Source organism: Canis aureus, chromosome 24 (assembly GCF_053574225.1).
Source record: "Canis aureus isolate CA01 chromosome 24, VMU_Caureus_v.1.0, whole genome shotgun sequence".
Lineage (NCBI taxonomy): Eukaryota > Metazoa > Chordata > Mammalia > Carnivora > Canidae > Canis > Canis aureus.
The window spans coordinates 8,877,071-8,904,555 of NC_135634.1; the positions used below are offsets into that span (position 1 = coordinate 8,877,071).

General features: G+C 36.9%; 1 protein-coding gene and 1 long non-coding RNA gene across 2 annotated transcripts in view; one reads left to right on the forward strand and one right to left on the reverse strand.

Annotated features, from left to right (window-relative positions):
• Positions 1–27,485, reverse strand: part of FRY (FRY microtubule binding protein) — a 260,678-nt gene that overhangs the window by 94,018 nt on the left and 139,175 nt on the right. The window contains exons 20-31 of the mRNA XM_077868184.1: positions 26,092–26,178; positions 23,692–23,951; positions 22,885–23,074; positions 22,090–22,214; positions 19,837–19,894; positions 18,868–18,959; positions 18,346–18,518; positions 16,875–17,035; positions 15,580–15,690; positions 11,943–12,097; positions 3,623–3,722; positions 3,171–3,342 (exon numbers count right to left, since the gene is read on the reverse strand). Of these exons, the coding sequence (XP_077724310.1) occupies positions 3,171–3,342; positions 3,623–3,722; positions 11,943–12,097; positions 15,580–15,690; positions 16,875–17,035; positions 18,346–18,518; positions 18,868–18,959; positions 19,837–19,894; positions 22,090–22,214; positions 22,885–23,074; positions 23,692–23,951; positions 26,092–26,178 (1,684 nt within the window). The remainder of the gene's footprint in view (positions 1–3,170; positions 3,343–3,622; positions 3,723–11,942; positions 12,098–15,579; positions 15,691–16,874; positions 17,036–18,345; positions 18,519–18,867; positions 18,960–19,836; positions 19,895–22,089; positions 22,215–22,884; positions 23,075–23,691; positions 23,952–26,091; positions 26,179–27,485) is intronic.
• Positions 1,413–26,466, forward strand: LOC144295725 (uncharacterized). Its single transcript, XR_013362809.1, has 4 exons — positions 1,413–3,051; positions 3,546–3,614; positions 5,572–5,671; positions 26,034–26,466. It is a non-coding gene; the product is annotated as an uncharacterized LOC144295725 (long non-coding RNA).

Consider the following 27,485-nt stretch of genomic DNA (forward strand, 5'->3'; position numbering starts at 1 on the left):
ACCTAGAGATCACCGTCCTACAAACTACTTAGGGCACAATGCTAAGCCTTCCAAGATTTGACTTCCATTTGTCTGCCCATGACCATCTCTAACTTTCCCTTATCCCTGCATGTTGTAGTAGTCAAACTGACCAGTACATAATCTCTCAAATGCAGCATGTTATTTTATACCTCTAAGTCAACCCACAAGCTATTTCCTTGGTCTGTAATACCTATCTACTTGCCTAATGTAATGTAAATTACTTGTCTGCTTTGCAAATTTCTAATCCTCTTTCCAACTGCAGCTCAGGCACTAACTTTTCCGGAAAGTCTTGCCTGATATTCCTGGCCCAGTAATTGATTATCCCCTCATCTTCTATCTCATACACAGAATATGCTTTTTATTGCATTTGTTGCTCTGTATCATAACCATATGGTTGCACATCTTTTTTTTTTATCACTAGATTATGACCCATTGATGGGAGACAGAATGTTTTATTCATGTTTGTGCTCCCAGGACCCAGTGACTGGCATATAGGTGGCATTCAAATCTTAGTTGATGTGAATAAAAATACATTTTAGTTTTCCAAGAAGAGAACTAGTTTATCAAGAAGGCTTTTCTGGAGTCCCTCCACTGTTTCAGGCATGAGGCAATGATGTGACTAATTCTTTTGCAGATAGATGGAGAGGTGTTCATAGTAGAAACAGATTTTCAATTAGGTCTTTTTTTTTTTTTAAGATTAAGATCTTTTTGACTTAAAAGATTTTATTATTTATTCATGAAAGACACACACACACACACACACACACACACACAGAGGCAAAGACACAGGCAAAGGGAGAAGCGGGCTCCATGCAGGGAGTCTGACGTGGGACTCGAACCCGGGTCTCCAGGATCACACCCTGGGCTGAAGGTGGCGCTAAACCACTGAGCCACCCAGGCTGCCCATTTTTTTTTTTTTTTTTAAGATTTATCTTAATGGTAGAAGGCACAGAGGGAGAGGGAGAGAGAATCTGAAGCAGACTCTCCACTGAGTGCAGAGCCCAATGTGGGGCTTGATCTCATGACCCTAGGATCATGACCTGAACTGAAATCAAGAGCCAGATGCTTAACTGACTGAACCGCCCAGTTGCCCCAGATTTTCAGTTAGGTGTTAAGAAAGACTGGAGTTAGGAAGGAGAGAAGGGCCATTTCTGGCAAAGGGAAGGGCATGCACAGAAGCAAGGACTGACAAAAGGGCCTAGCTTATAAAAGATCAATTGAGGGATCCCTGGGTGGTGCAGCGGTTTAGCGCCTGCCTTTGGCCCAGGGCGCGATCCTGGAGACCCAGGATCGAATCCCACGTCGGGCTTCCGTTGCATGGAGCCTGCTTCTCCCTCTGCCTATGTCTCTGCCTCTCTCTCTCTCTCTGTGTGACTATCATAAAAAAAAAAAAAAAAAAAAAAAAAGATCAATTGAGGTGAAAGTAGAGGTTCTTTGATGAAATAGCAGAAAGCAAGTTTGGAAGAGGAGTTTTTTGTTTTTGTGTTTGTTTTTGTTTCCTTGTTTGTTTGTTTTTAAATTGGTGAAGGAGTTCCTATTATTTAATGTCACTAAGCCTTCGTATCTCATCTGTAAAATAAGAAGGATGATTATAGTCATGATGGTCATGGTGGTGGTGGTAATTCCATGCCAGAACTAAGGTAATTGCTTGCGTTTATCAGCTTATTTTAATCCTTGCACCCTCTGAGGTAGTTACTACTACAGATTAAGAAATGGAATATAAGAGGTTCCATGACTTGTCCAAGGTCAAACAGCCAGCCAATAGCTGGGCCAGGGATGAATCCAGGATGTTAAGCCCAGAACCTCATTTCTAACCACTACTGATGGGGTTGTAGATATCAAATGATAAATGAAGTATACATAAAGTGCCTAGTATATACCACTCAATGGATGGAAGCTGTTATTATCAGCAGTTATTTTTAGGACAGCTGGGCAGAGAAGTTTGAGCAGAGAAGTGCTGTGCATATTTGGTTTTGTGTAGTGGGTGGATTGCAGTGTTGAGGACTGCAGGCAGAGGATGTTGGGACAAGGGTGCATGAGGTGACTTATGAAGATCTGGACTAAGGCCCTGGTAACATAGATGGAAAAAGAGGACCAAGTAGGGAGACGAAAAGCAACCTCTTGGCAAGGTGTTCCTTAGGCAGGAAGTTAGTTGACAAATGTGATTCTTTCAAAGTGGATTTTCACAAAAATTACTCATAAAGACTACTTCTAAAAATGTACTAAAAATTGAAACTCTCAACAACCTATGTATTTAGCAACACACAAGGTACAAAACACCATCACCATCACCACCAAAAACAACTTGCAGCAATTTCATGAATTAGAAGTTATATCATGCATATTTAATTTATTTGGGAAATTTTACATACATAAGGTATGTAGAAGGATTAGGACTAATCTAAGCATCTTTGCATTTGTCCTGTGTTTATTTTAGATAAAGTTATGCTATTTTAAATAGACACATTTTTTATATTTAAGTATATTCCAGAATTTACTTTTACACATAAATGTAATCAGTCCAAAGCAACTGTGATCTATAAATTTAGCATCAATAATTTTGACTCTAAAATGATCCTAGACTTGGAAAAGGAAGATCCTGGCCTCCCCATTCTCTTTCTACCCTCTTGAAGCCTGTGGGAACTGCTGGTAACAGGACCTAAAATAACAAGTATATCTGGAAGGCTGTGGTCCGAGGCCATTTTCAATTTTTGCTAGCTATAATAGGGGTCTCTGGAACCAGAAGGAACACACAGCTCTTCTTATGATTGAAGAGGTTTATGCTTGAGATGAAACTAAATTTTATTTAGGCAAGAGATACTCTTATGCGTACAAAACAAAGCAAAGAACAACACAATGATTCCTAGAGGCAAAAAGAACAAAACCAGAGTAACCTTGGGAAAGGTAACTCTTGCTCATGGAAACAGCTGCATGGTTCATGCCAAATTCTGAAGCAACCTTCCTGTGAAGGCCCTTGGACACAGAACCTACGTGATGCTGTACCCCTCAAGGATTTAAGCTTACTGAAAAGTAAGTAAGTAAAAATGTTGTATTCTTCTCTTGCAAAAAAGTAAAATAAGATAAAATAAAATAAAACAAAGGGAAGACGACTTAGTGCAGAAATGATCACACATGACATTGCATGGTACCTGAAAAGAGTGGGAGGGTGAGCTCGGGGTACATCCTGGCCAGTTCACACGACAGGAGGGCTAGGGACACACTGTAGAGCGGTGGCAATGGGCCGTGTGTTCCGTAGAGAATACTGCCCGGTCTCTGTTCAGCTATTTTCTTTGAGTATACGAAAAGCTTTGATTCAAGGATCTAGAGAGAGGTAGGAGAGTGAGAAATGATATGAAAGAACATCAGCTAGCTGTCTCAGGAGGATTTATGTTTCATCAAGTTTCGTAGTAACCAAATTAATGAATGCATATTTTAATTAGTATTAAAAGTAAAGCATCAGTTAGTTCCTGTGTTTATAGAAGATTATGTAACGGTTTTCTCACTCCTCTATCTTCCCACCCAAGGATATACAGGAAGAAGCAACAATCTGAGTATCGACCACCCTTTCTCTGAAGTTTCTGTGTAAGTCAATGGTACGTGCCTGCATGAGCTGCATGGAGATTTCATAAATCTCTCTGTTGGTGTCAGAGGCCTTGAATAGAACAAGGTTTAACAGCGTCACTATGTCGAAAGGATAGTTCCTAAAACAAAAAACAAAAACAAAAACAAAACAAAAACCAAACAGCATAGTTTATGAGACAGCCTGGTTAGTAGTTTTGATAAATCATTACCTCTCAAAATTCTAGATGGTGAACGACCTCAGTCACACTTACTGATGACATTTTCACGCCCATTTGGTCATTGCACTGCACCCCTCATTCTTTTGCTGCTTTTTTTTTTTTTTTTAGAAGAATAGAAATAGCTCTACTTTCATTTAACACTGAATATTGTTGCACTGGGCTAAATAAGCACACAAAAATCTATCTAATGTAAATAGTTTTTAATGAAAACCAAATAAAAATGGAAATAACATAAGAAAATATGTCTACATTTTGCAGTAGCTCACTGATTTAATATTTTCATTCAATCCATCTAAATGTAGCAAGCACAAATACACACATACCAGGAACAGTTGCACAGTACTAATGACACTAAGTTAGTAAGGCTGGTCTCTTCCCTTGATAGAGACTTACTGTATAGTTAGGAAAGTAATCTATGCAGTCTAGTTAGGATGAGAGTAGCTACAGCAGGCTACAGAATCCCGATAAGGGACATCTACACCAGACTTGGTGTTAGGGTAGGTTTACAAGGGGGAAAGATGTAAACTGAGATTCACAGAACCAGAAGTAAACTGAGATTCGCAGAACCAGGAGACATTGGCCAGGCCATGCAAAGGGTAACATGGGGGAGTGTTCTAGGCAGAGACAACTGCTTTTTGAAAGATTACAAGAGTGAAACAGCAAGATTCCTTCTGTAAAAGAAATAATCTCTGTGTAGCCGACTGAATGAAAGAATTAGTAAAGGAACAAAAGATGGGACTAGGGCGATAGGTGGGTTCAGAAGATAACCAGCTTAAGGACTTCATCCTAAAACTTAAGGAGATGAGAGGAGTAAGGGAATGACATCATTTTTGCAGAAGCACTGTGAATGCTCTGTGGAGAAGGGATTTGTGGGGGGTTCAATATTGGGAGCTGTTACAATACTCCAAAGGGGAGCTGATGAGGGTTTGAATTAGGACAGGAATGGTAGAGACAGAAAGGAGGGGATAAGATCTGAAAAACACTAAGGAGATAAAATTGGCAGGATTTGGTAAGTGATTGCATGCATGGGATGGAAGCTGGGGAGAATGGAGCACCGCAAATAGGTTATGTGGCAACTAGGAGTAATCAAATGGAATGTGGAGCTTAAATTCATTTCCTTTTCTTGCTAATAATACTCCTTAAAGATGATTTCTGTTTCTTAACTGTATGTTTTTTCTTATAGTGGAAGAAAGGTCATAAATAGAAAACTTTTGGTGAGATAAACAATTAGGGAATGGTCCATAGTAGTGAGTGACTGCTATTTATTTTGAGGCAAACTTCAGAAAGCAGAAGATGGGTTGCAGGTGGAAAAAAATGGTTTTTGGGCAGCTCGGGTGGCTCAGCAGTTTAGCGCCGCCTTCAGCCCAGGGCCTGATCCTGGCGACCCGGGATCAAGTCCCGCGTTGGGCTCCTTGCATGGAGCCTGCTTCTCCCTCTGCCTCTCTCTCTCTCTCTCTCTCTCTCTGTGTGTGTGTCTCATGAATAAATAAATTTTAAAAAAAGAAAAAAAAGAAAAAATTGTTTTCTTGTGGGTTCCTTTTTTGATTCTATAATATAATTACAATTGTCTAACAAGTTCTGTTTTGTTAGGACAATCACCCTTTTAGAAAGGCATAATACTGTTATGAATCTATGTCCATCTTACAGTAAGTTTAATAAGAGACAATAGTTAGCATTGGTTAAATATATAACAAATGATGGTTTTCACTTATTTTTTATATTAATCAAATTTAATTTTTTATCTTACTAGTAATACATGAATACAACTTCTTAAAAAGTAGAGCCAAGCAACACATAGAACCAGAAGATCTATTCTAAAGATGCTGCTGGCAAGTTGGTGCTGGCTGTAGGTAAGTGTATAAATTATGGAAATGCCTACTTCCTTTCTCTCCCTCAACCGTTAGAGGCATCCACCTTTCTCTAAGTATGTATATAAATAAGTACACCTCCCCATTACACAGGACTGTCAATATAAAGGATATTATACTCTCTATGTGTATTATGTGGAGATTAGCTTTTTCAGTGAATGAGGCTTACCCCCAGTGTTTCTTAACAGCTGCATAGCATTCCATAGTATGGTCATATCATAAATAACCAATCTTGTTGTAGATGCTGTGATGTGCTATTTGAATCCCCCTTTCAAGACTGAGGCACTCAATCCTCCAACTAGTGTTGAAGGCTGAGATCTCTGGATGAATCCCTCCCTGGGAATTGCCATCAGCCAAAGAAATTGGCCTAGGTCAAGGTCATGCCTATAGCCAGCAGCAGCCCCTGGGACAGGTTGAGGTCTCTTTTCCTCTGCCCAGTCCTACTTCCTTTCCTGTCCCACAGATATTGATCTCAAAGGCACCCCTAATTAATGTCCAGCACTCAAATCTCCATCCCAGAGTCTGTTTCCTGAGGAATCCAGCTTTTGACCTGCAGTAACAGACATTTAAAGGTTATTTTCATTTCACTGTTACAATGTCTTTCACTGTTGTTGTTTTTTAAAAGATTTTATTATTTGTTTGAGAGATAGAGAGCATGAGTGTGGTGAGGGGCAGAAGGAGAAGCAGACTCCTCACTGAGCAGGGAGCCCAGGGTAGGGCTTGATCCCAGGACTCTAGGGTCATGAAGTGAGCCAAAGGCAGATGCTTTACTGCCTGAGCCACCCAGGCACTTCGTTTTTCACTGTCGTAACACCAAATGTGCAAGTACTTCTTTGGAAGGGATTTCTAGAAGAGGTCATGTAGGGTCAAAGGGCACATTTAAAATTATGGTAGATCTTACCATATTGCCCTCCAAAATGGCTATACTGTGCTCCAAAATGATTACTTTCCTAGAGCTTTTATTTTTAAATGAATAAAAAAGCATGAGGTTGATTTGTCAGATGAGAAATTAGGGAAAGCCTCCTACATGCTAGTGGTAAGGATAATGAAGAAATGATGGATAACATTTATGTTATGCCCTGCCTACGTTGTGCTGGTTACTCTGCCAAGGCTTTTACCCAGATTTGTTATTTTATCTTCACAACAAGCTTAAAGGCTTAGAGATGTTAAGTACTTGCCCAAGTTCATGTAAATAATGGAGCCTAGACTGCATTTTGGGTAAGTCAGACTCTAAAGAATTAACTTATCCACAGTACTATCAGCCTTCAGGAAAGTCCGCAATAGTATATTGCAAAGCCAGTCTAATTTGGAGTTCTAACAAACTGAAGTAGCTGGAATGGACTGGGAAAGTAGAAAGGATGTTCCAAGAGCCCCACAGTGGCGGTGATATCTTCTCTATGTTGCTGTCTCTAACATGGAGATTTTTTTGTTGTTGTTGAAATATTTTATTTATTTATTTGAGAGAGAGAGACACACAGAGAGACCTAAGGCCTAGCCCATAGTAGGCACTCTGTAACACTCTTATTATGTTCATGTTCACACATGAACAGGCAGAGGATCAGAGGGAGTGGGAGAAGAATCCCCACTGAGCAGGGAGCCCGATGTAAGGCTCCATCCCAGGACCCTGAGATCATCACCTGAGCTGAAGGCAGATGCTTAACCTACTGAGCCACTCAGGCACCCCTCTAACATGGGAATTTAACACATATACATTTTTATTTAAAAGAGCACTGACTGGAATTTAAATAAAAACATAAAGAAAGAAAAGCAACATTGGAAAATAATGCTGGACCATTGGGGATTTAAAGGCAGGAAAAAGGAAGACAAAGTCTCCCTCCTATGCAGGACCATGCACTTGACTATGTAATTAGGACATTCAATTAACTGCTTAGGACTGAGCTATGAACTTGACGGAGAACAATACTGAAAGAAATAACAACAGAGATACAGAAAATGAAAGAAATCCAGAGAAGTGAAAAATCAGAAAGATCTCAAATGAGTGAAGGAGTACAAATAAACATCTGTACTTAGATGTTTAAAATAGGCTTAGAAACAAAGTCTTATGCCATCTAGTATTAGATGATCCAACGCAGGCAGTGGAAGGGTAAAACATAAAGACAGCTGTGATCATTCGGAATAAAAATCAAATTGTAAAATAAATAGGAAAGGCAGATACAATTCAGAAAACAAGCAAAAAAAAATTTTTTTTGTTTGTTTGTTTTTGTTTTTTTTGTTTGTTTGTTTTTGTTTTTTTGTTAGCCTAGAAGAGAGGAGAGTTTGAAGAATTTGGAAGTAACCACTAGCTCTGGCTTATGTAGAATATGAAATGACAAAGCTCAGGATAACTTTGAGGTCTTCTGGAGAGAAACAGATTTCATTAGTTGACAGAGGGGATTACATCATACTTGCTTCTAATAGCTATTAAATAATAAGAGTGTTACAGAGTGCCTACTATGGGCTAGGCCTTAGGTCAAGAAATTGGATTTATATTTCACAGATATCTTTCATGCTTCGATATACAGATCCATTTTTAAGAGTTTGTTTAGAAATGATGTAATTTATTTACTCATTCCCCTATTAATGGACTTTAGGTTGTTTTTCACTGTTTTAAAATACAACAGTAAACAACTTGCATGCATTTTTGTACATGGTTGCAATTCCTGAGGTTAGCCTGTACCCTATTAAAAGGAAAGATTGGTTTAATTTAATCCTTAATGTAATTGTACTATCGTTCTCATTTTACAGATGAGTAAGTGTTTAGAGTAACTTGCTCAGGAGCACATGGCTTGATTAGAGGAAGAGCTAAATTCAAACTCAAGACTGCACCTTTCCTGAGCCCAGATTCCTAAACTCGATGCTCTCTTGAAATACTCCTGCTGACAGACAAAACCAAATGAGGTTATCAGTATCACCAGCGAGCGAGTGTGATCAGGATTCATGAATCATAAGCTTCCCTTGTCTTCCTTGGTAATAGATAGACGATATTTCCTTACAATAAGTGGGACATATACTTTTAATATATTAGTTTGCTGGACCTGATTTAAATTAGGAAAGATTGATTAAGAAGTTAGCTTAAGGCAAAACAGACACACAAACAGCAATGGCAACAAAAATCACCTCCAAAAATAAACCCAACAAAATTCTTTATAAATTAAAACTCTGATCTTATATATAATTCTAAAACACTTATTAAATATAGTAGTATGTTGAGGGTAAAAGTAAAAACAATGGAACTCTCATGTATTTAATTAAATGTGAAGAGAATTCTGTTAAGCCAGTAATTAGAAATGGCCTACACTTTTAATATAAAGCGAACTATTTACCTTAATTTAGAATGTTGAAAATTCACTTAATCTCTTTCTCAATTTCTTTATCTGTTCTGTACTGATTTATTTTAGAGTTAAGGGGAAGTTAATAAGAATACACACAGAAGTCAAATTGTTATTTGAGTTAATGCTGCCTGACAGGTGAGCTATTTCCTTTTGTCCTAATTTATAGCACTGAGCTACATTTAATAGCGTTTTATAACATACAAATATATTTTATAGAACATTCTTTAAAATTAATATTTCCAGATCTATCATCACTTTCTCTTTTTATCCTCACTTCTATGGGTCCTATTCAAGATCCATGCTGACTTCCAAATCTCTCAATATCACTAGATATATCAGAGTTATAGTTACAGTTTCAGTTTTGACAAGATTCCAGCAAGTTCACAACACACACACACATACACACATACAGGTCTAGAAATAAAAGAAAAAAAAAGTATGGAGAGAACTATTTTTACTCATTATCAAGTCTGATTAACACAACAAGTGATACATGAACTATGCAAAAATGGCTAATTTCCTCTTCTAAAACCAAAGGTAGAATATTTAATCAAGAGCGTTTAAAAAAAGTTCAATTTTTTATGTATTTCATAGTCGATTGTAAATGGTTCCTTAATAAACGAGTCTGGTTGTAAACTGTCATATTCCATAAAAATAAATCCAGCATATGCTCATTTCTATTTGAAAAGGAAGAGGTGATTCTTTACTTTACAAGAAAGTTTCTTTCCTTTAGAGTATGCCTTGTAGGAGTTACTGTAAGATAATTTGAGAAAGTTAAAATAATAAGTTTAGGTATGACTTTTCAGGAAAATATTATTTCATAACATAAGGTATTTTGGTGTTTTTAGAAGTAAACTTGTGGAAAACAAAGCAAAGGCAAAAACACCAGAATTGCTTTCAAAAGAAGTACTGAAAACGTAAGTGCAAAGATTATTCAAACAAATCTGGAGGTTTATCTAGACTACTCAGACTGAGGATTTATGGGGAGAGAGAGAGCAATTTAAGCCACAGCTGAAATTTTAAATTCTGAACATGCCCTGTGGTAACAAATGACAGAAGGGTTGGCTACTGTCTTAGTGGACAGGTTGTGGCCATGTCATTGCCTGGCCTGCAGGCAATGGTGAGGGTTGTGAATGTAAGTTGATATGAAGTATTTGTCTAAGAAAGCAGAATTGTTTAGAATGATATCTTAAAAAATCTAAATGTGAGGAGTTTTATGATGTAATATTTTTGTGCCTGGAGATCTTACTGAAATTGAGATTATACAGCTAAATTCATAGACATTTATTTGTGCTCCCTAAGGAAAAATACTTAGACTCATTCAGAGGAATGCAGCACAATATTTTATGAGATGGCCATGCAATAAAATAAATTTGACTAGGATAGTTCATGTCGAGTTCACTGGGAGGAGGGCAGCAAAGAGAAGAAAATTTTATTATTTTAGTTTTTGTCAAAGGGATCTATGGTCCAAGTCATACTCTAAATACATTTTCAAAATCAAAGAGTCATGTAAACATGAATTTATTTTTAAAATGTCAAAATATCTGAAAATAAAAACACTGGAGAGAGGGATTTTTGCAAGAAAAATGCTATATTGGTAATATTCTATAGGTATACTATTATTTCATAATGTTAACGTCATACAATAAAATGATGGCAAACCAGACAGTTTAGATTATATTCATCTGCTGTAACTTTCACAGAGATTAAAGCATGTAATACACATTCAACTATTAGGATTATAGAAAATGTAAACTTTAGAAGTGAAATGTTACCTACTATCTTCAAAAACGAAAGATAAAAATTTTAAAGAGAAACCTCTCTCTTGAAATAGCATGTTCATTTTAGGTTTATTGAAAGTAGAGTTCTTCTAATATTTGGTTCTTATTAATTTAGAACAGAATAGGTTATAATAGGTCCAAATTTAAAGCTAATTCACTTTATTCCCTTCATCCGGTAACTCAAGATAGCTATTTAAAATGTAACATTTAATTAAAAAAGAAAAGAAAATCGATAGTCTATTCGAGTCTTTTCAAAAATTAACTTGAGCTGCCTTCTCTCAGTTTGTAATATATAAGCTCTCTCTTGGGAATAGTGTATGTACTTTGCAGTCTTCATTAACCCTTCATCTTAGCTATGAAATTATTTCAGTGAAATAGTAAGTTATTTCACTTAATAAATTACAGTGCTGAATGACTTCACTGAGCGACTAATTTCCATAACTAGGAAGGGTGGTTTTACAAATATCCATGGAACTCAGGGGGTCACATTTTCTTTCCTTTTCTTCCTTTCTAAAGTTTTGGGCAAGAGAGATATAATATTCTTTCATTCATTCATTCATTCATTCATTTTTTAAGTAGGCTTCATGCCTAGAGGTAAAGCCCAACACGAGGCTTGAACTCACAATCCTGAGTTCTAGACCTGAGCTGAAATCAAGAGTCAGATGCTTAACTGACAGGGCCACCCAGACACCCTCTTTTACTCTCTCTCTCTCTTTTTTAATAGATAGGTGTAACATTCTTAGACCGCTTCCTGAGTTTAGTTTGTTCTCAGGATGGCTAAAGGATTTACAGTTCACACCTGTCACAAACATTTCTAGAAATTCCTTTAAGTCCTTTAATGTACCTTCTTTATCATTTTCAAATCTTGTTCTCCTTTTTCCCTGTGAATTTCCAGGCAAATAAAAAGATGGATGCTGTAACTACAAATCAATCTGCCAGAGAATGAGAAAAATCATTGTAGCTGCAGACTTACAGGGAGTGGTCTATCTGCTGGAGAAATATTGGCCATTTTGTATTTCCTTAGAATTTACTCTGCTCAGATAATTGCAAAAACAGTCAGCCCTCATATTCACATCGTGAAGAACAACCTTCATTGTACTTGCTACTGACTAGTATCTTTCACTTAGCAAGAATTCATACCTGCTTCCACACACAGTTGCTATGGCTTTGAAGCAGCCAGATGCGAGCTGGTAGGAACCTGTGTAACATCGGTCAATCGCCCAATTAAAAAGATTAATTTGGTCTGGATTAAGTTCCAATAGCAAGACGACAACTTCACAGCCAAGCTGATGAACCTGAATACATGGAGAAAAGCAATTATTCATGTTTAATGAAAGGTTATTCCAGGGAAAGATACAAAATCATGCTTGGCCAATATAAACTGGGTAAAATGAAAGTTTTAATTTTTTAAAGATTTTATTTTTAAGTAATCTCTACACCCAGTGTGGGGCTCCAACTCATAAACCCCAAGATCAAGTTACATGCTCTACTGACTGAGTCAGCCAGGTGTCCATTCATCTTAATTTTTATTCCATGTAGTCTTCCTTAAGAGGATGCAAAGTTGCAACTGAAAATTGAAATGTATGCCTAAACTAAATTGGACTCTGTGTAAATCTGTCATATACGGTTCGCTTATTCTTGATTTTTAATTCTGAAAAGGTAACAAAGACTTTGTTGGCAGTGTTTTCTTATTGCATTTAAAATATTTTTGAACAGGGATCCCTGGGTGGCGCAGTGGTTTAGCGCCTGCCTTTGGCCCAGGGCGCGATCCTGGAGACCCGGGATTGAATCCCACATCGGGCTCCCGGTGCATGGAGCCTGCTTCTCCCTCTGCCTATGTCTCTGCCTCTCTCTCTCTCTCTCTCTCTGTGTGTGACTATCATAAATAAATAAAAATTAAAAAAATATTTTTGAATATGTGTATTTTGTTAAAAATTAAATATGCACAAGGATGGTCTTTATGTATGCAAGTCTTTGAGGAAAAAAAATCAGAATATGTTTATGCAACTTGATTACTAAGCTTAGCTGGTAATGTTTTAAAAAGAAATGTAGTATCAATAAATCCTTCTTGATAAGAGACTCTCATATGAAATGATCATCATACTAGATAGAATTAATAGGATCCTTTACTGACATTTCCTGAAGCTACTGTCAAATACTGGATGGTCACATTTGTCCAGGAGAAGCCTAATGCCTGGAGGCCATATTCCCTTCAGGGAGTTAACATCTTCCTGTCTCCTCTTTCCTTCTTTTGCCAGGTGCAACCAGGTGGAGAAGGAAAGATTCTGGCTCTTTTTTTTCTTAATTAATTAATTAATTTTTGCTACAGGGTATGGGCTAAGATAGAAGCAATATTCTAGTTGGATGGTCAAACATCATCAGCCTAGTTCCCCATAGGCTTAAGTAATTATCAGCAGATAAAAGCTAATGATACTATTACAAAGTACTTAAAAATAACATTTCATTAAAAAGTTAGTTCTGACTTGAAAGAAAATCAGCAAGTTTTTATTTAGCTTTAGAAACTTTATATTGAAGTGTAAGATACATAGTATACAATTCACAAGTGATGAGTTACTATAACTGAACACACCAGTGTGAACATCAGATTACCAGTACCACTGCAGCCAGCCTTATGTACTGTCCTATCACTTGTCTCTCTCTCCTTTTCAAAAGGAACCATTATCCTGACTTCCACCACCATTGGTTAGTTTGGGCTGTTTTAAAACTCTATGCAATGGCATCATATAGCATATAATTTTGTGTCTGTTATCTTTCATACAACTCATGTTTGACAGTCATCTATGTTCATTCAGTTTCTCTGTTGCATTCCGATAAATGATTATTTCACAATGTATTCATTCTATACTGAGGAACATCTGGGTTGTTCCCAGCTTTTGACTTCGTAACACTGCTTTGAACAATTTTGTATGTGTCTGACGTTGTACATACTGGACATATGTTTTATGAAATATATATCTGAGTATGATGCAATTAGTTTTCCAAGGTAATTATTCTGATTTCTACTCTCTGTAGCTTTGGTGAGAATTCCTATTGCTCTATTTCCTCACTGACATTGTTCATCTTTTTAATAATAATAAAATTGATGCAATTTGTTCCTTAAATGTTAAATTCATCAGTAAAGACGTCTGGTCCTAAAGTTTTCCTTGTAGGAAGATTTAATTACAGATAAAATTTCTTTTTTTTTTAATTTTTATTTATTTATGATAGACACACAGTGAGAGAGAGAGAGAAGCAGAGACATAGGCAGAGGGAGAAGCAGGCTCCATGCACCGGGAGCCTGACGTGGGATTCGATCCTGGATCTCCAGGACACGCCCTGGGCCAAAGGCAGGCGCTAAACCGCTGTGCCACCCAGGGATCCCCAGATAAAATTTCTTTATCACTTAGATGACTATTCAGATTTTCTTTTCTTCTTGGGCTGTGTTTTTCTAGGAATCTGTCCATTTATCTAAATTTTCAGGTTTACTGACACTAACATGTTCATATGTTTTCTTTTATTTTTAATAGCTACCATTTGTAGGGATGTCCCCTTTATATTTCTGATGTTGGTGACATATGTCTTCTCTTTCTTGATCAGACTTGCCATGACTTAATTTAATTACTAATTAACAAATTTAACTTTTGGCTTAAATGATCATCTTTATTAATTTTTTCTCTTTCATCTCCATAATCCCCTTCATTATTTTTTTTTTAGTTTGATATGCTATTCTTTTTATAGCTTCTTGAGATGGACACTTAGGTCATTAATGATCAACCTTTTTTTCCCCAGTATTTCCTCATAATTATCACTATAATTTGTATAAAAATGTATTTTCAAGTCTAATCCTATTCATATCCTCTCCCATTTGCTTCAATTGAATCCTTCATATATGTGGGCAGTTACAGAACAATATCCACTTCTAACCTAAATTTAATACCATTTTTTAGAAATATGATCAGTAATGGCAAGTACCTTTCATGTGTTAAATTTTCATTGCCTAGAAATCTCAAAATTGGCTTTCTACAATAGTCCTAAAATGGAAGACCTAAAGAAGTCTTAGTGTTTATTGAATTAATGTACCAATTATGTGAATACCAAAAAAAAAAAAAAATCAACTTTTTTTTTTCTAGTATATATACTTAAGGCTATACATTTCATTCTAAGACTTTATTTGCAGCCCACCAGGTTAGTATATAGTATTTTTGTTATTCTTCAGGTGAAAATAATTTTCAGTTTCTATTGCTACTTGTTCTTTGACTCACTAGTTATCTAGAAGAGCATTTCTTAATTATCTTATTATTGATTATTAGCTTATTGTCCTTGTGATTAGAGAAAATAGTCTGTATCATTTCAATCCTATGACCTTTGTGGAGACTTGCTTTCAGGCTGGTTAGTGGTCAACTTTGTGAATAGGTTGTGTTTTTTATCTTGATGTACCAGTGTAAGATGGGCAACACAAAACCTATACTTCTGTGGCTGATGTGTGAAGATTATGTTGTGAACAATGCTTGGGCACCTTAGTAACCCGATCAAGGCAGAACACCCTAGACATTTAAAAACAATGTATTTGGGATCCCTGGGTGGCGCAGTGGTTTAGCGCCTGCCTTTGGCCCAGGGCGTGATCCTGGAGACCCGGGATCGAATCCCACGTCGGGCTCCCGGTGCGTGGAGCCTTCTTCTCCCTCTGCCTGTGTCTCTGCCTCTCTTTCTCTCTGTGTGACTATCATAAATAAATAAAAAAAAATTTAAAAACAACGTATTTTTGGCTAGTACTTACTCGTAAATCTTGACAAGCCAGAATGTTGTCAAGCCACTTATACAGGTAGCCATCTGGAGAAAGGCCCACATTGTCAAACACGGGGCCACAGCACAATACTGCTGACATTGCCTGATAACAAAACAACCAAACATATGAATGAAACCTGTAATGATCTAATAACATTCAACTGACTTCCTGAAACACAAGTACCAGATTTATAAATGATGAAGATCTACTAAAGCAGTTTTTTCACAAGATTTTAAAGTATTCCTTATTAGATTCAAGAAGAAGGACGATTCTGAATTCTGGATTTTTAAAGAAGAATTAAAAACCATAAAAATTTAACTCCATGGACATAAAATTTTATGATTATAACAAATCTTTGTGATGAAAGAGTAAGATACAACAAAATTACCATTTCACAGGACTTAAAATTTACCTTCAGTGAATTCAATGAATAACTTCTGCTTGTCAGGTAAATATAGCTTTTCAAATTTTGCTTTGATGATAAATATTTGACTAATGTACTAAATTGACAAACCATGGAAAATATGGAAATAGATAATTATGATTCTTAGTCAAAGAAAAAAATTAAGAATATAGACCTTTATTACTTGGAGGAAGAGAGGAAGGGAATGTAAGAGAAGGGGTGATCTTGATTAACTTTGTAATTAGTAGGTCAAAATGACTATGAGGGCCATGGTTTAAATCAGCTCCATTGAAGCAAAGTCATCTAGAGAGTCAGTAAACTTCCAGTATATACGACAGAGCTGATACACAGTTTTTTCAAGGTAATGAGGCTATAAGGAATCATGCTTGTGAAAAATTTGAACAGTCCTAGTAGTGTGGAAATTTATTTTTGGGAGTCTTCTAAAATAGGAGCCTAAAAAGAGAATGTGGCTCTTGCTAGGCTCTGCACTTGAGGTAACATACATATCTTTCAGGTTGTAAGTTAACTGACAAGGCAGTTACTTACAGGGTAAATAAGTAGAATCGTGTGGTTCTCATGCACTCAATAAAAGTAAGAGCTTGGAAAAGTTTTGTATTTTGAAACAGAGAGCCCAACTGGAATATTTACATATTTATACACAGCCATCTATCTATGTTGATGTGTGTATGTTTTAGAATTTAAAAAATCAGCTTATGTATTTATAGGTGAGTGTGTTTGCTGCATATGCAGGTATATTTTATCATATCATATTAGTTATTTTAACTTTATTTAAGGCAAGGTTGTCAGCTTAAGGAAAGGTTGTTAATTTAAGGAGAGACCATTGGTCTGACAAAAGTCATTCCCTGAGACAAAGATGCCCTACCTTTAATGCACAATACTGGTATCTTGTAATCTGATGATTTCTATCACTGTAGCGATCCAGAGGAGTAAACATAATGCTGAAAGGGCCTGCCCACTGGCTAAATAAGATGAAAAGATGATGCCTCAAGCTCTGCTGGGGAAACAGAAATCTTCGGTGGTGAACTAGAGAGAAAAACACAGAGTTAAGAGTCTACTAGACTGAAAAGTATAGTGAATACAGTTTATGTCACTATTATATGTGATTCATACATTTTGAAGAAAGGAGTAATTTTATTTCCTAACTCAAGTTTTCTTTAGGTAATGAAACAAGTATTTAAGAAGTCAAGCCTAATTTTCTCTTTAAGTGTATAGTCCTCTCCTCATGCTGCAATCAATGGCACCTTGTCCAGAGTGGGAAGCAGAGAGAGAAAGTGGACTCACAGATACTGCTTTCTAATCAGTGTCTAGGAAAACTGCAACACCTCCCACGCAACTGCTGCTCACATAGCAAACGTTCTCTCAAATGCTGCTATCCGTCTTTAGAAGTACTGTGAAATATAATGTATAGACTTCTATTCTAAGCAAACATACTTTAACTGAAGAAGTCAACTCAAATCCTAACTTAGGGTCATCCAAGAGGAGGAGGATTGGAAAGAAGAAGGTTTTGCAACACAGAAATAATGAAAAAGTAGAACCAGTTGCATTGTGGCCTTTTGTAATTGTGTCAACACTTTTAATTACAGTAATTAATTTTTACACCAAACTGGTCAGCTATTTTTATTCTTTATGCTTTTATTAGATGAAAGGGTTTCATACCCATTTGCGCTATGAAAAAAACCCAACTCTCAAGAATATAATTTACTGAGCTGAATATAATTCTATAGAATGTGTTGCTTTGGATAGTCAAAAGGAGGACTACTGTGGGGTTGGATCACATGTTCACAGATGAGCACAATGAGAAGGAAGAAATGAAGCATCTGTGAATGCTCCCCCTGAATTACTTCCTTCCTACAGAAATTGCATAGATTTATTTTCAGATGGGAACCCAAACAAAGAATAGAAATAATGGGATAGGGGCACCTGGGTGGCCCAGTTGGTTAAGTGTCATGAGTGTCAGCTCAGGTCATGATCTCAGGGTCCTGGGATCCAGCCCCATATCAGACACCCTGCTCAGCAGGGAGCCTGTTTCTCCTCTGCCTCCCTGCTCATGTTCTCTTTCTTTCACTATCTCTCTCTCAAATAAAGTCTTTAAAAAAATAATGGAATAAGCACAAAGCCAAATTTAATTCCTATTGTTCCCTTTCCAACTCTGCGCTGAATAACCACAATCTGTTCTCATGTCTATCCCCAAGTATTTCAAAATAAATGAACAATCCCATCCCAGACCCCATCCTGTATAGAGGCCAGCAGGATGAAGGAGGAAAGCACAGCAATGAGGAACACAAAAGGTTTTTCAAGCAAGGAAGGTACTTTGAAATGACGCATCACTGTACCTGGAACGCACTGAATCAAGTTAGCGACCATTGCACTAAAATGTGCCCGGATATCTTTAAGAATTTCTACTTCTTTGTCGTTTTCAGCTTCTAGAAGCATACGGGTCAGGTCCACATATTCTAAGAACAAAGCTCCAAGAGCTAAAGTATCCCGTTCTAAGGCTCCATTTGTGCTGGAATAATTAAAAAAAAAAAAAAAAAGAAAAGAAAAGAAAGAGATTAAGCTTTTTAGATGGTTAGTCTTCATGAAAAAGGAGTACATGCTTCATGGAAAATAAGATTCATTGTCAGAATTCATGTGCTAACTTTGTTCTTGACCCATGGGCAGTATAAATAGAATATAAAAAAAAACACCAAGAAGAAGCCTTTTTTGACTTTCCTGAGTAAAGTTAAAGGTAACATATTGAAAAAGATGTAAAAGTAAGAAAGCAAGCAAGCAAGGAAGAAAAAATACAGGGAGAAAGAGAGACAAAAGGGACAATTTGGTGAGGAGAGATGAACTCATTAGAATTTTCATCCTACCTGTCACTTATGACACCCGCATCAGCCAAAAGCTCAAAAATTCGAAGTAGTTGTAGCCTTAACAAGTCCCGTCGTTCTCGGCGTTTTTTGTTCTGTGTGGAAAGAGGTAACACCACTTATGCATGTGGGCAAAACAATATTAACTTTGCTTTGGGAAACTGTATGAAAGAAAAGCATCATCTAGCTATTTTCAATTCCCTAAATGTAAAAGACAAAAGCCATTTTTCCTTCTTCCAAATCCTTAGAGAAAATTCTTGCTATTACAGGCTAAAAAGGAAACAGATCCTAAGTAGGTCAGTAAATATTTACAAGGTGGCAATATGGAGAACTAACTAAACGGCCTCATTTCCTAGGTGCTCCTGGCATCTACTGAAGACAAAGTCCCTGAAATAGCAGGAAGGGATAGTGGACATGAAGAATACCACCAGTTCTGGTCTTGCAAGTCACACTGCTAAAATTCTGCTACTTCTTGCAGCTTATCTGCTATATGGAAAGCTTCTTTTTCCATCTTATTCTTTATTTTTGTATCCTGCTACATCATAAGTTTGTCCTTTTCAGAGTTCACTTCAGGGAAGATAATGTTGAGGAAAATTCTTCCTATGCTAGATGAAACAAATACTATTCATGACCATCCAACTCCTTGTAAAAAAATAAGCAAATAAGCTAAAAACCAAAATTCAATCAACTCAAACCTCCTGCAAAAGAATGTAATATTTTTACATACATATGACTATTGAGGTTGTTTTGCCTTCATGAGTTTGGAACAAAATCTTTAAAAAAGGAACCATATTACTCTAAATAAATGCTGAACAATAATAAAAATAACAAAAGTTAAAATATTAAGATTCACTGTTAAAAGCATGTTGGCTGTTTGTATATTTTTTTTAGGGGAAACCATTAAGTGTAATCTAAATTTATACCATTGTCCAAATAAACTGAGGCATTAAGTATTTAAATTAAAGATCTTACCTCTGGTCTTCGTTCCAGAGCTTCTTTCATTAATGGATGAAGTTCTTCTACCAATTCTCTATGGAGGAAAAAGGTCAGCATTTAAAATTCCTTATTACTGACACCGAGTTTGTTACCAAATACATCCATTCAATCCTAAATCATGTGCTTTTCTCCCTTTGCTTTTGACTTCAAAATTTGCCCTGGCCTTTCTGTGTCTCAGTCACATGGTGAGATGGAACTAGGTATTGCCCTATGCTTTGTATTATTGGTTCTCATCCCAGTGTTACGTACATAATTTTGGTTCAATACATATTTGTTGACTTGATTTTGATTTCCTGTTCTGGAGACCTCTACGGCAAAAAACCCTCTCTAAACAGTTAAACAATATTTTGCAAGTGATTATTAAAGTCAAAACACTTTACTACAGGCAGTGGGGATGGAGATAAACAAAATGGAGTCCCTCACGGATGACATTTTCAGTCTAATTAGAGCAAAAGAGACCATGCAATTGCCATGGCATTACTTTTGGGATCTGTGCTCCGTGAACTAATAGTTGATCTTACAATGAAGTCTTTTTGGAGGTTCAAAGATAAAACCTTTATTTAAACTATGTGATAAATGCAAATTATAGCAAGTATTACAATAATAAGGTTTTCATCAAAATCTTTTCTCGTGAAGTAAAAACAAAAGTTTGATCATCAGTCCATCCATCCATCCATCCATCCATTTATCTATCTTTCACCTGTCCCCATTATCTCTAGTTCTCAGCTTTATATCTGCTAATTTAGTTATATGCCTTCTTTGGGAAATATTTTAGGAAGTTCTATGTCAAGAAGACAAAATTATGAACTCTAGCCTGCTGCTAGGTATTTGGTCTACAGCCTACTTTATGCCTGAACACCTTGCAATATTCTGACAGGATGCTTTGTACTATTAGACATCATCCTTCCAGGGAAATACAAAGTTAGGAAGGTAAATTTCATGGCATCCTGTGCTGGGACAGAAAACTTGCATTCCATTTCAGATTTCTCTAACACAGATACTAGAGTTTCTTCATCAAAGGAATGGAAATAATATTAATGATCTCCTCCAATAACAACCATTTACTGAATATTTACTAAATCTATTTTTACATTTAATCCTCTCAGGAAATCTGTAAGAGAGATTCTATAATTATAACAGTTTTCATTTTTTGATTAGATACACTTTATTTGTATTTATTATAACAATTTTACAGGCAAAGGAACTGATACCCAGAGACCTTAAGCTTTCCAGACCCACATGGCTAGAAAATAATATAGTCTTACCCTCCCCTAGGAATATTGAGAGGATGAGATGTACAAGAGCTTTTGTCCTTGGGAAAGAATGTTAGGTAATTCCAGGAATTGTTTTTCTTATCTTCCTGTAGTATATCTATATGATTCATTGTCTTAACTAGTTAAGCAATAAGTAGTAAAACACTGGTTAACTGGGACTCAAGTATCAGAACTCACAATTACTTTTTATAAAAATAAAATCTGACTCTACACATGAATAATGCAGCAGATTATTTCTCAATGGCCTCTAAAATGTCTCATTAATCTTTCTTTTTTGACTAGGGTTTCTCACAGATACTTGGAGCCTTCCCTTTTCTATCTACATAAAAAACGTCAGGATTTTACTTTAGCTTATAGGCTTTCATCGCTTAGCTGAAGTCATCAGAGGCAGTCCAAACTAACACTTTATGATGGCTCTTTCAAAAGGCTTTGACACTGCCTCAGATGGAATGGTTATTTGATTAAAGGCGTGAAATGAGTAAGGAATACAGAAAGTGAGATACGATGGTTCTATGAGGGAAGATAAAGCACCTTCTAAAAAGATTGGCCAGTGTAACAGAAGACTCTTGAAAGAGTTCTTTCAATGCTTAGCCTTTGAGAGCCTGTTGCACAAATGGCTGATGAGCAGACCTCATTGTTTTGACAGTGAAGTGTCTGAACAGTTTGGCTAACTAGCGATGGATGCTGAATTATCTTCATTGATACTTCTCTAAAATAAAATAAGCTTGCACACGAGATAAAATCTGAGACATAAAATCAAAGGGGAAAACCAAGGCAATTGCGAGGAATGCTTGCTCCATGCAGGTCACACACAATGCGGTCACAAAGGAAATGGCGCGAAACCTATTAACTCCTCAGGCACATGCCCACATGCAAACTCAAACTCGAGTTAAAGATAGGAACTATGAAAGCAGCAGCAGAATGAATTTAGAAGAACTCATTGAGACTACTGTACCTGAAAACAAGGGAATTTGTTCTTCCAAATCCTAAAACTAAGGACTCTGTGATCTCAATGCCCTCTAGTCTCATCAAAGGCACCAACTGCTTTAACAGAACTCCCACCGATGGGGTGCCTATGGCCTGAAACAAGTTGATTAAAAGTGAAAAAGAGGTAACATGATAACTGATGCTTCCTTTAATCAAATGATGATTCCATTATAACAGTTTCAAAGTACCAAACCACATCCCAAAGCACTGCCATCATTTCAGAAAGAAAAAAAAAAAAAAAAAAAACAGACAGACATAAATTTTAAAACAGCACAATGAATGTAATTTTTTACCCAGAACCAAAAAATTCTAAAGAATATTTTTTATTGTAACAGTTTTCTTTAAAAACAAAAACAATTATGTCTACAAAACCATTCTTTTTTTTTTTTTTTTTTTTTTTTACAAAACCATTCTTAACAAGATCATTTAATCAAAGCATGGTTTAAAGGCAAATGCTTGGTGAGGAGTGAGCGAAATGTGGTATGTAGAGCAGAAATCAAACCTCAGGGTCCTAATAAATAGAAGTCCCTCTATCATCTCAAGTAAGTTTCTTAACTTCTCTTTATCTTCAGTTCTCCACGTGTCAGGGAGGAATAATAAATTATGCACATCAACACTCAATGGAATTTAGAAATGTGTAGGATGAAAATCTGATCCCATATACTCCAGATGGCAGGCACAGTGCCATGTGCACTGTGAACTCTAGACAAACAAGCTAAAAAAAAACCTTACAGAATAATTCTTCTGAAGCATGTCACGTCACCTTGTTATCGTAGCTCACTGTACCATCAGGTGTGGTCGCCATTATTTCTGGAGTGGAAGCTCTTAAGTGTCCCGGGCTCATAATGCTGGGTTTTGCAACTCCAAAACAAAGAATAAGGTAATTTCTCCATAATGTAACATAATTGTCTCCGCTGCTGGCAGTGCTGGTTTTCTTGGCATTGATTGGGCTACTAGAAATACAGAGTTGAAAACAAGAGTGGAAGTAAGTGCTGGACTTTAAATATCATGTATTAAAATAAGATCCTAGGAAGTGCTCAGATAGAGTTGAACAATTGTCTGCCAAGGGTTGCCTATGCTGTTAAGAACCGTTTGGACAGGAATGCCTCAACTACATGGGAAGTTGAATATAATTTTAAGACTATTTTCACCAGTAATGGTCTGACATTCTATACTCAATCATCTGTATTATTATTATAATTATTTTTAAGGTTTTATTTATTTATTTCTGAGAGACAAAGAGAGATGGGCTGAGACACAGGCAGAGAGAGAAGCAGGCTCCCTGAGGGGAGTCCGATGTGGGACTTGATCCCAGGATCCAGGGATCATGACCTGAGCTGAAGGCAGACGCTCAACCACTGAGCCACCCTGGCATCCAGGATTATTAATTAAAAACAAAAAACAAACTAGCTCTAGATAAGAACTTTTGACCTGTTTTCACTCAATGTTCAGATTTCTGTATTAGGAAATACAAAGACTAGAGAGGATTATAATATGCCCATCTTTTAGATAAAATGAAAATGTAAGAGGGCAAATGATAAACAAAACAGAGGAAGACAGTTTCCCTTACTTGGGGTCTACCAGGGGCATGATAGACTGGAGCCGAGTGAAGGCGTATGGCCAGGCGTAGCTGAGGGCTGTGGGGCAGTGTTTGGGTAAGTTCTCCTGCCGCAGGAAACTGAAGAGGCAGAGGACCCAGGGGTCTTTGACAGACTGAGCGAAGATCCAGACATGGGAAGGACTCTTTACGTCGTAATGGCTATTGACCAGGACTGCGTTCCACTCCACCAACCACTGCAGATCCACACTGTGGGTCAGTGGTAATGTTGCCTGCAGGTGCAAAAAGTAGGCAATGAATTGATGATGAACTGCAAATTACACATCCGCATCATGGCTCAGCCTAAATGCCCCTTTGTCCATACTGCTTTTTTCGACCACCTCTGCAATGGGCAAAAGCTTTGAATCTGAAACACCCCTCCCACACCTACCACATAGAACGTTGGTTTGTAGCCACTGTTGTTTCCTATGCTAGACTGCAAGTAGCTGAAGTACAGAGTTTAAGGACATGCATCATATTTCATTAATGACACATAGCACTGTGCATTAGTACACCAAAGCTGCTCCTTAAATAGTTGTCAAAAAATATATAGTCTTAATTAAATTAAAACCGACCCTGGATTTGCCATTTAAAATTCTTAAAAGCTATTAACTTCTGAGATTCATAAATGTGTTTTTATTCCTGTAATTAGCATCCTGAGCTTTTTAAAGCCATAATCCTGTTTACTTTTACCTGGACTAGAATACATTCCCTTTGACTTAGGGAGATATCAAAATGCAATCCCTTTCATGAAGGGCATTTCACTGATGATTTTTGAGGTAAGAGACCTACTTGTTCTTGTCCTGTGATATCAAGCCAAAACAAAAATACATACTAAAACTTTTTTGATTTATAACTCCCATAAGTTTGTATGTGTCATTGTCTTTTAAGTCCAGAATATCAAAGTTTAGGGAAGGTCAAGTTTCAAATAATCTAGCAGTTGTGCCAGGAGAGACAATTGCTTTTATGACAGTCAGGCAGTTAAAACCATCCATTTTATCTGTTGGGTCTCCAGATTCCTGTGAGTAAATGTGCATCACTAGTGATCACAATGGTTAATGGGTATAAGGGGGCACAGCTGGAGCTTCAGAGCCAGAGAGGAGATTCCAACACAGCCTCCATCCAAAGCTCATGATCTGAGAAGAGCACAGACCATCCCAGAGTTTCTGTCTGGGAGATGTTAATTTATGGCTTGGGAATTATAATGCTAATATCACCTAATCTTTAGATGAATTGTGTGAGATGAGGAATGTAGAAACACCTGGCACAAAGCAGGCACATTCCACTTCTCCCTTTCCTTTGTATATTCTTAAGTACAGCATTGCTGATCTAGTTACCCTGGGCTCAAGATTTTGATTCTGATAAACAGACCAAAATCACATGAATATAACCTGCAGGCAACTAAGATCTGTATACTAAACAATTTAACTAGACTTCCATGCCATGTGAAAGCAAACTGAAGTTCTAAAAGAAGTAGGACTAGGCAATATCACTATGAAAGTCTGCATTGCCTGGCTTAGCAGTTTGAGAAATGATCATCATTACTACGATCATAAGCAAGAACAAGGCCACTAAAGGTAGGAATCTGTGCTCAGTCTCAGAGAAAGACCACAAAAAAGCTTTGTCTTCTTTTATAGCTATTTGTCAGATATGTTGATATTCATTTATAGTTATTTGACAAGAATATACAAAGGGCAACAGCAATGTGGGTACTGCGAACGTACACTGCCTCTTTTTAGCTAGTGAGCTGAAATTAACCCAGGTCCCCTTACTGCACTATACCGATTTTTTAGAAAATCAGATAATTAATATCAGTTTCAATTTCTCTTCTGTTTGTTCAGGAAATTGAAAGTTGCCAAGATGCTCTCTAAAAAGGGAGAAATGTATTTGTATGGCACATAAAGGTGTCCTAGGTTCAGACTCCAACTAGGATCAAACCCAGGCCCTAAACTTGTCTGTGTGACTATGGTCCTGCCCCTTAATATTTTTGAGTTTCAGTATTTAAGAGGGTCAAAAAAAATGTGAAAGCACACTGTAAACTGTAAAGCACCATGTATAAGTTACATAATGATGTCAGGCATGATAAATAATTAATTTTCTTAAAGAATCCTGAGCAATTCTTCTTGAAATTGTAGTTTGCAAAATATTATCTATATTCCTAAGGCTCAAATTTTGTTTGAACTTTATCTGAATGTTTTCTAAGCTATTATATGAAAAGCTTGTCTTGTTTTCACAAGCACTGTTGTGTCAGTTTATGAATCAGACGTGAACCCCCGAGAATTCTTCCACATAGCTTTTTTTTGTCTCTTTTTCAGACAGGTTCAGAGCTTACACTGAAGAACAATTGGGAATCAGGATCAAATGTGTACTTACCGAATCTGAAACTGCTACATGAATGAAACTTTCAAGAATGGAAGAACTTAGCTGATCCATGACATCAATCATAGGCCTGTCATCATCCTGTACAAAGGGTGGGCAGTTACTCTCCATGGGGAAATGAATCCTTCCCACCCACCCAATTGCCCTTGTTCAGTACATGAAGCAGAATAGCTTGCAAGATAGTGATAAGGGTTTTCTCACAGAAAAGTGAGTGCCGAGATGGTGAATGGCAGTAGATAAAATTCCCTGTGATTCTGAGTTTAGTCTTTCAATTTTCAGTGGAAGATGGTTAGAGCTCCAATTTCATGTTGTATTGAAAAAACATGGACTTGAATTTCAAAAAGTTGCACACGTATAGCAGGATTTAAACACCAGGGGATCCCTGGGTGGTGCAGCGGTTTGGCGCCTGCCTTTGGCCCAGGGCGCGATCCTGGAGACCCGGGATCGAATCCCACATCAGGCTCCCGGTGCATGGAGCCTGCTTCTCCCTCTGCCTGTGTCTCTGCCTCTCTCTCTCTCTCTCTGTCTCTCTCTCTGTGACTATCATAAATAAATTTAAAAAAAAATTTAAAAATAAAAATAAAAAAAAAAATAAACACCAGTGCCATACATCATCCATTGGAGTGTTCATGTTGTCATAAATTTTAAGGAATGTAAACACCACAAGAATATGGCTTGCCAGACCACAAAATGGTACTAACTTAAGTCACTGGTCTGCTACAATAAGTGATAAATTGTTGACTGTGATTGAATTTTAGTTTCAAAGAAAATGCACTGGAGACTGACAGTTGGTACCTGTGTATTCTGTGGTATACTGTTGTGTGTAGCTATTTGGTAAAAGAAGTAAATTTCCATCTACAGAATAAATAAGCCACAGGGATGCAGCTTGGTGACTTTCAGTGATAATAACATACTGCATATTTTAAAGGTGCTAAGAGAGTAGATCTTAGAAGTTTTCATTACAAGAAAATAGTTCTATAACTCTGTATGGTGATGGGTGTTAATTAGACTTATGGTGGGGATCATTTCACAGTGTAAACAACTATAGACTTATTATGTCATACCCTGAAACTAATATAATGTTGTATGTAAGTGATACCTCAATAAAAAAATTATACAAAAACAAAGTTGTGGTTGGTGGAAGAGAGCAACATAGGAAAAATGTTCTTAACACAATCTTAGTAATTATTATCACTCCTATCATAGAGACTTAATGGAAGTTTGTCAAAATACAGCATGTCTTAGACATCCATTTACCAGATACTACAGATGTCCTAAAATATATTACAAAGCTACCTGAAGAAAAGTGAACAGAAAAGGACTGTGATGAATTAGAAAATATTTGATAAAGACGATGACCATTTTGTGGAACAGAAAACCAAGTTCAG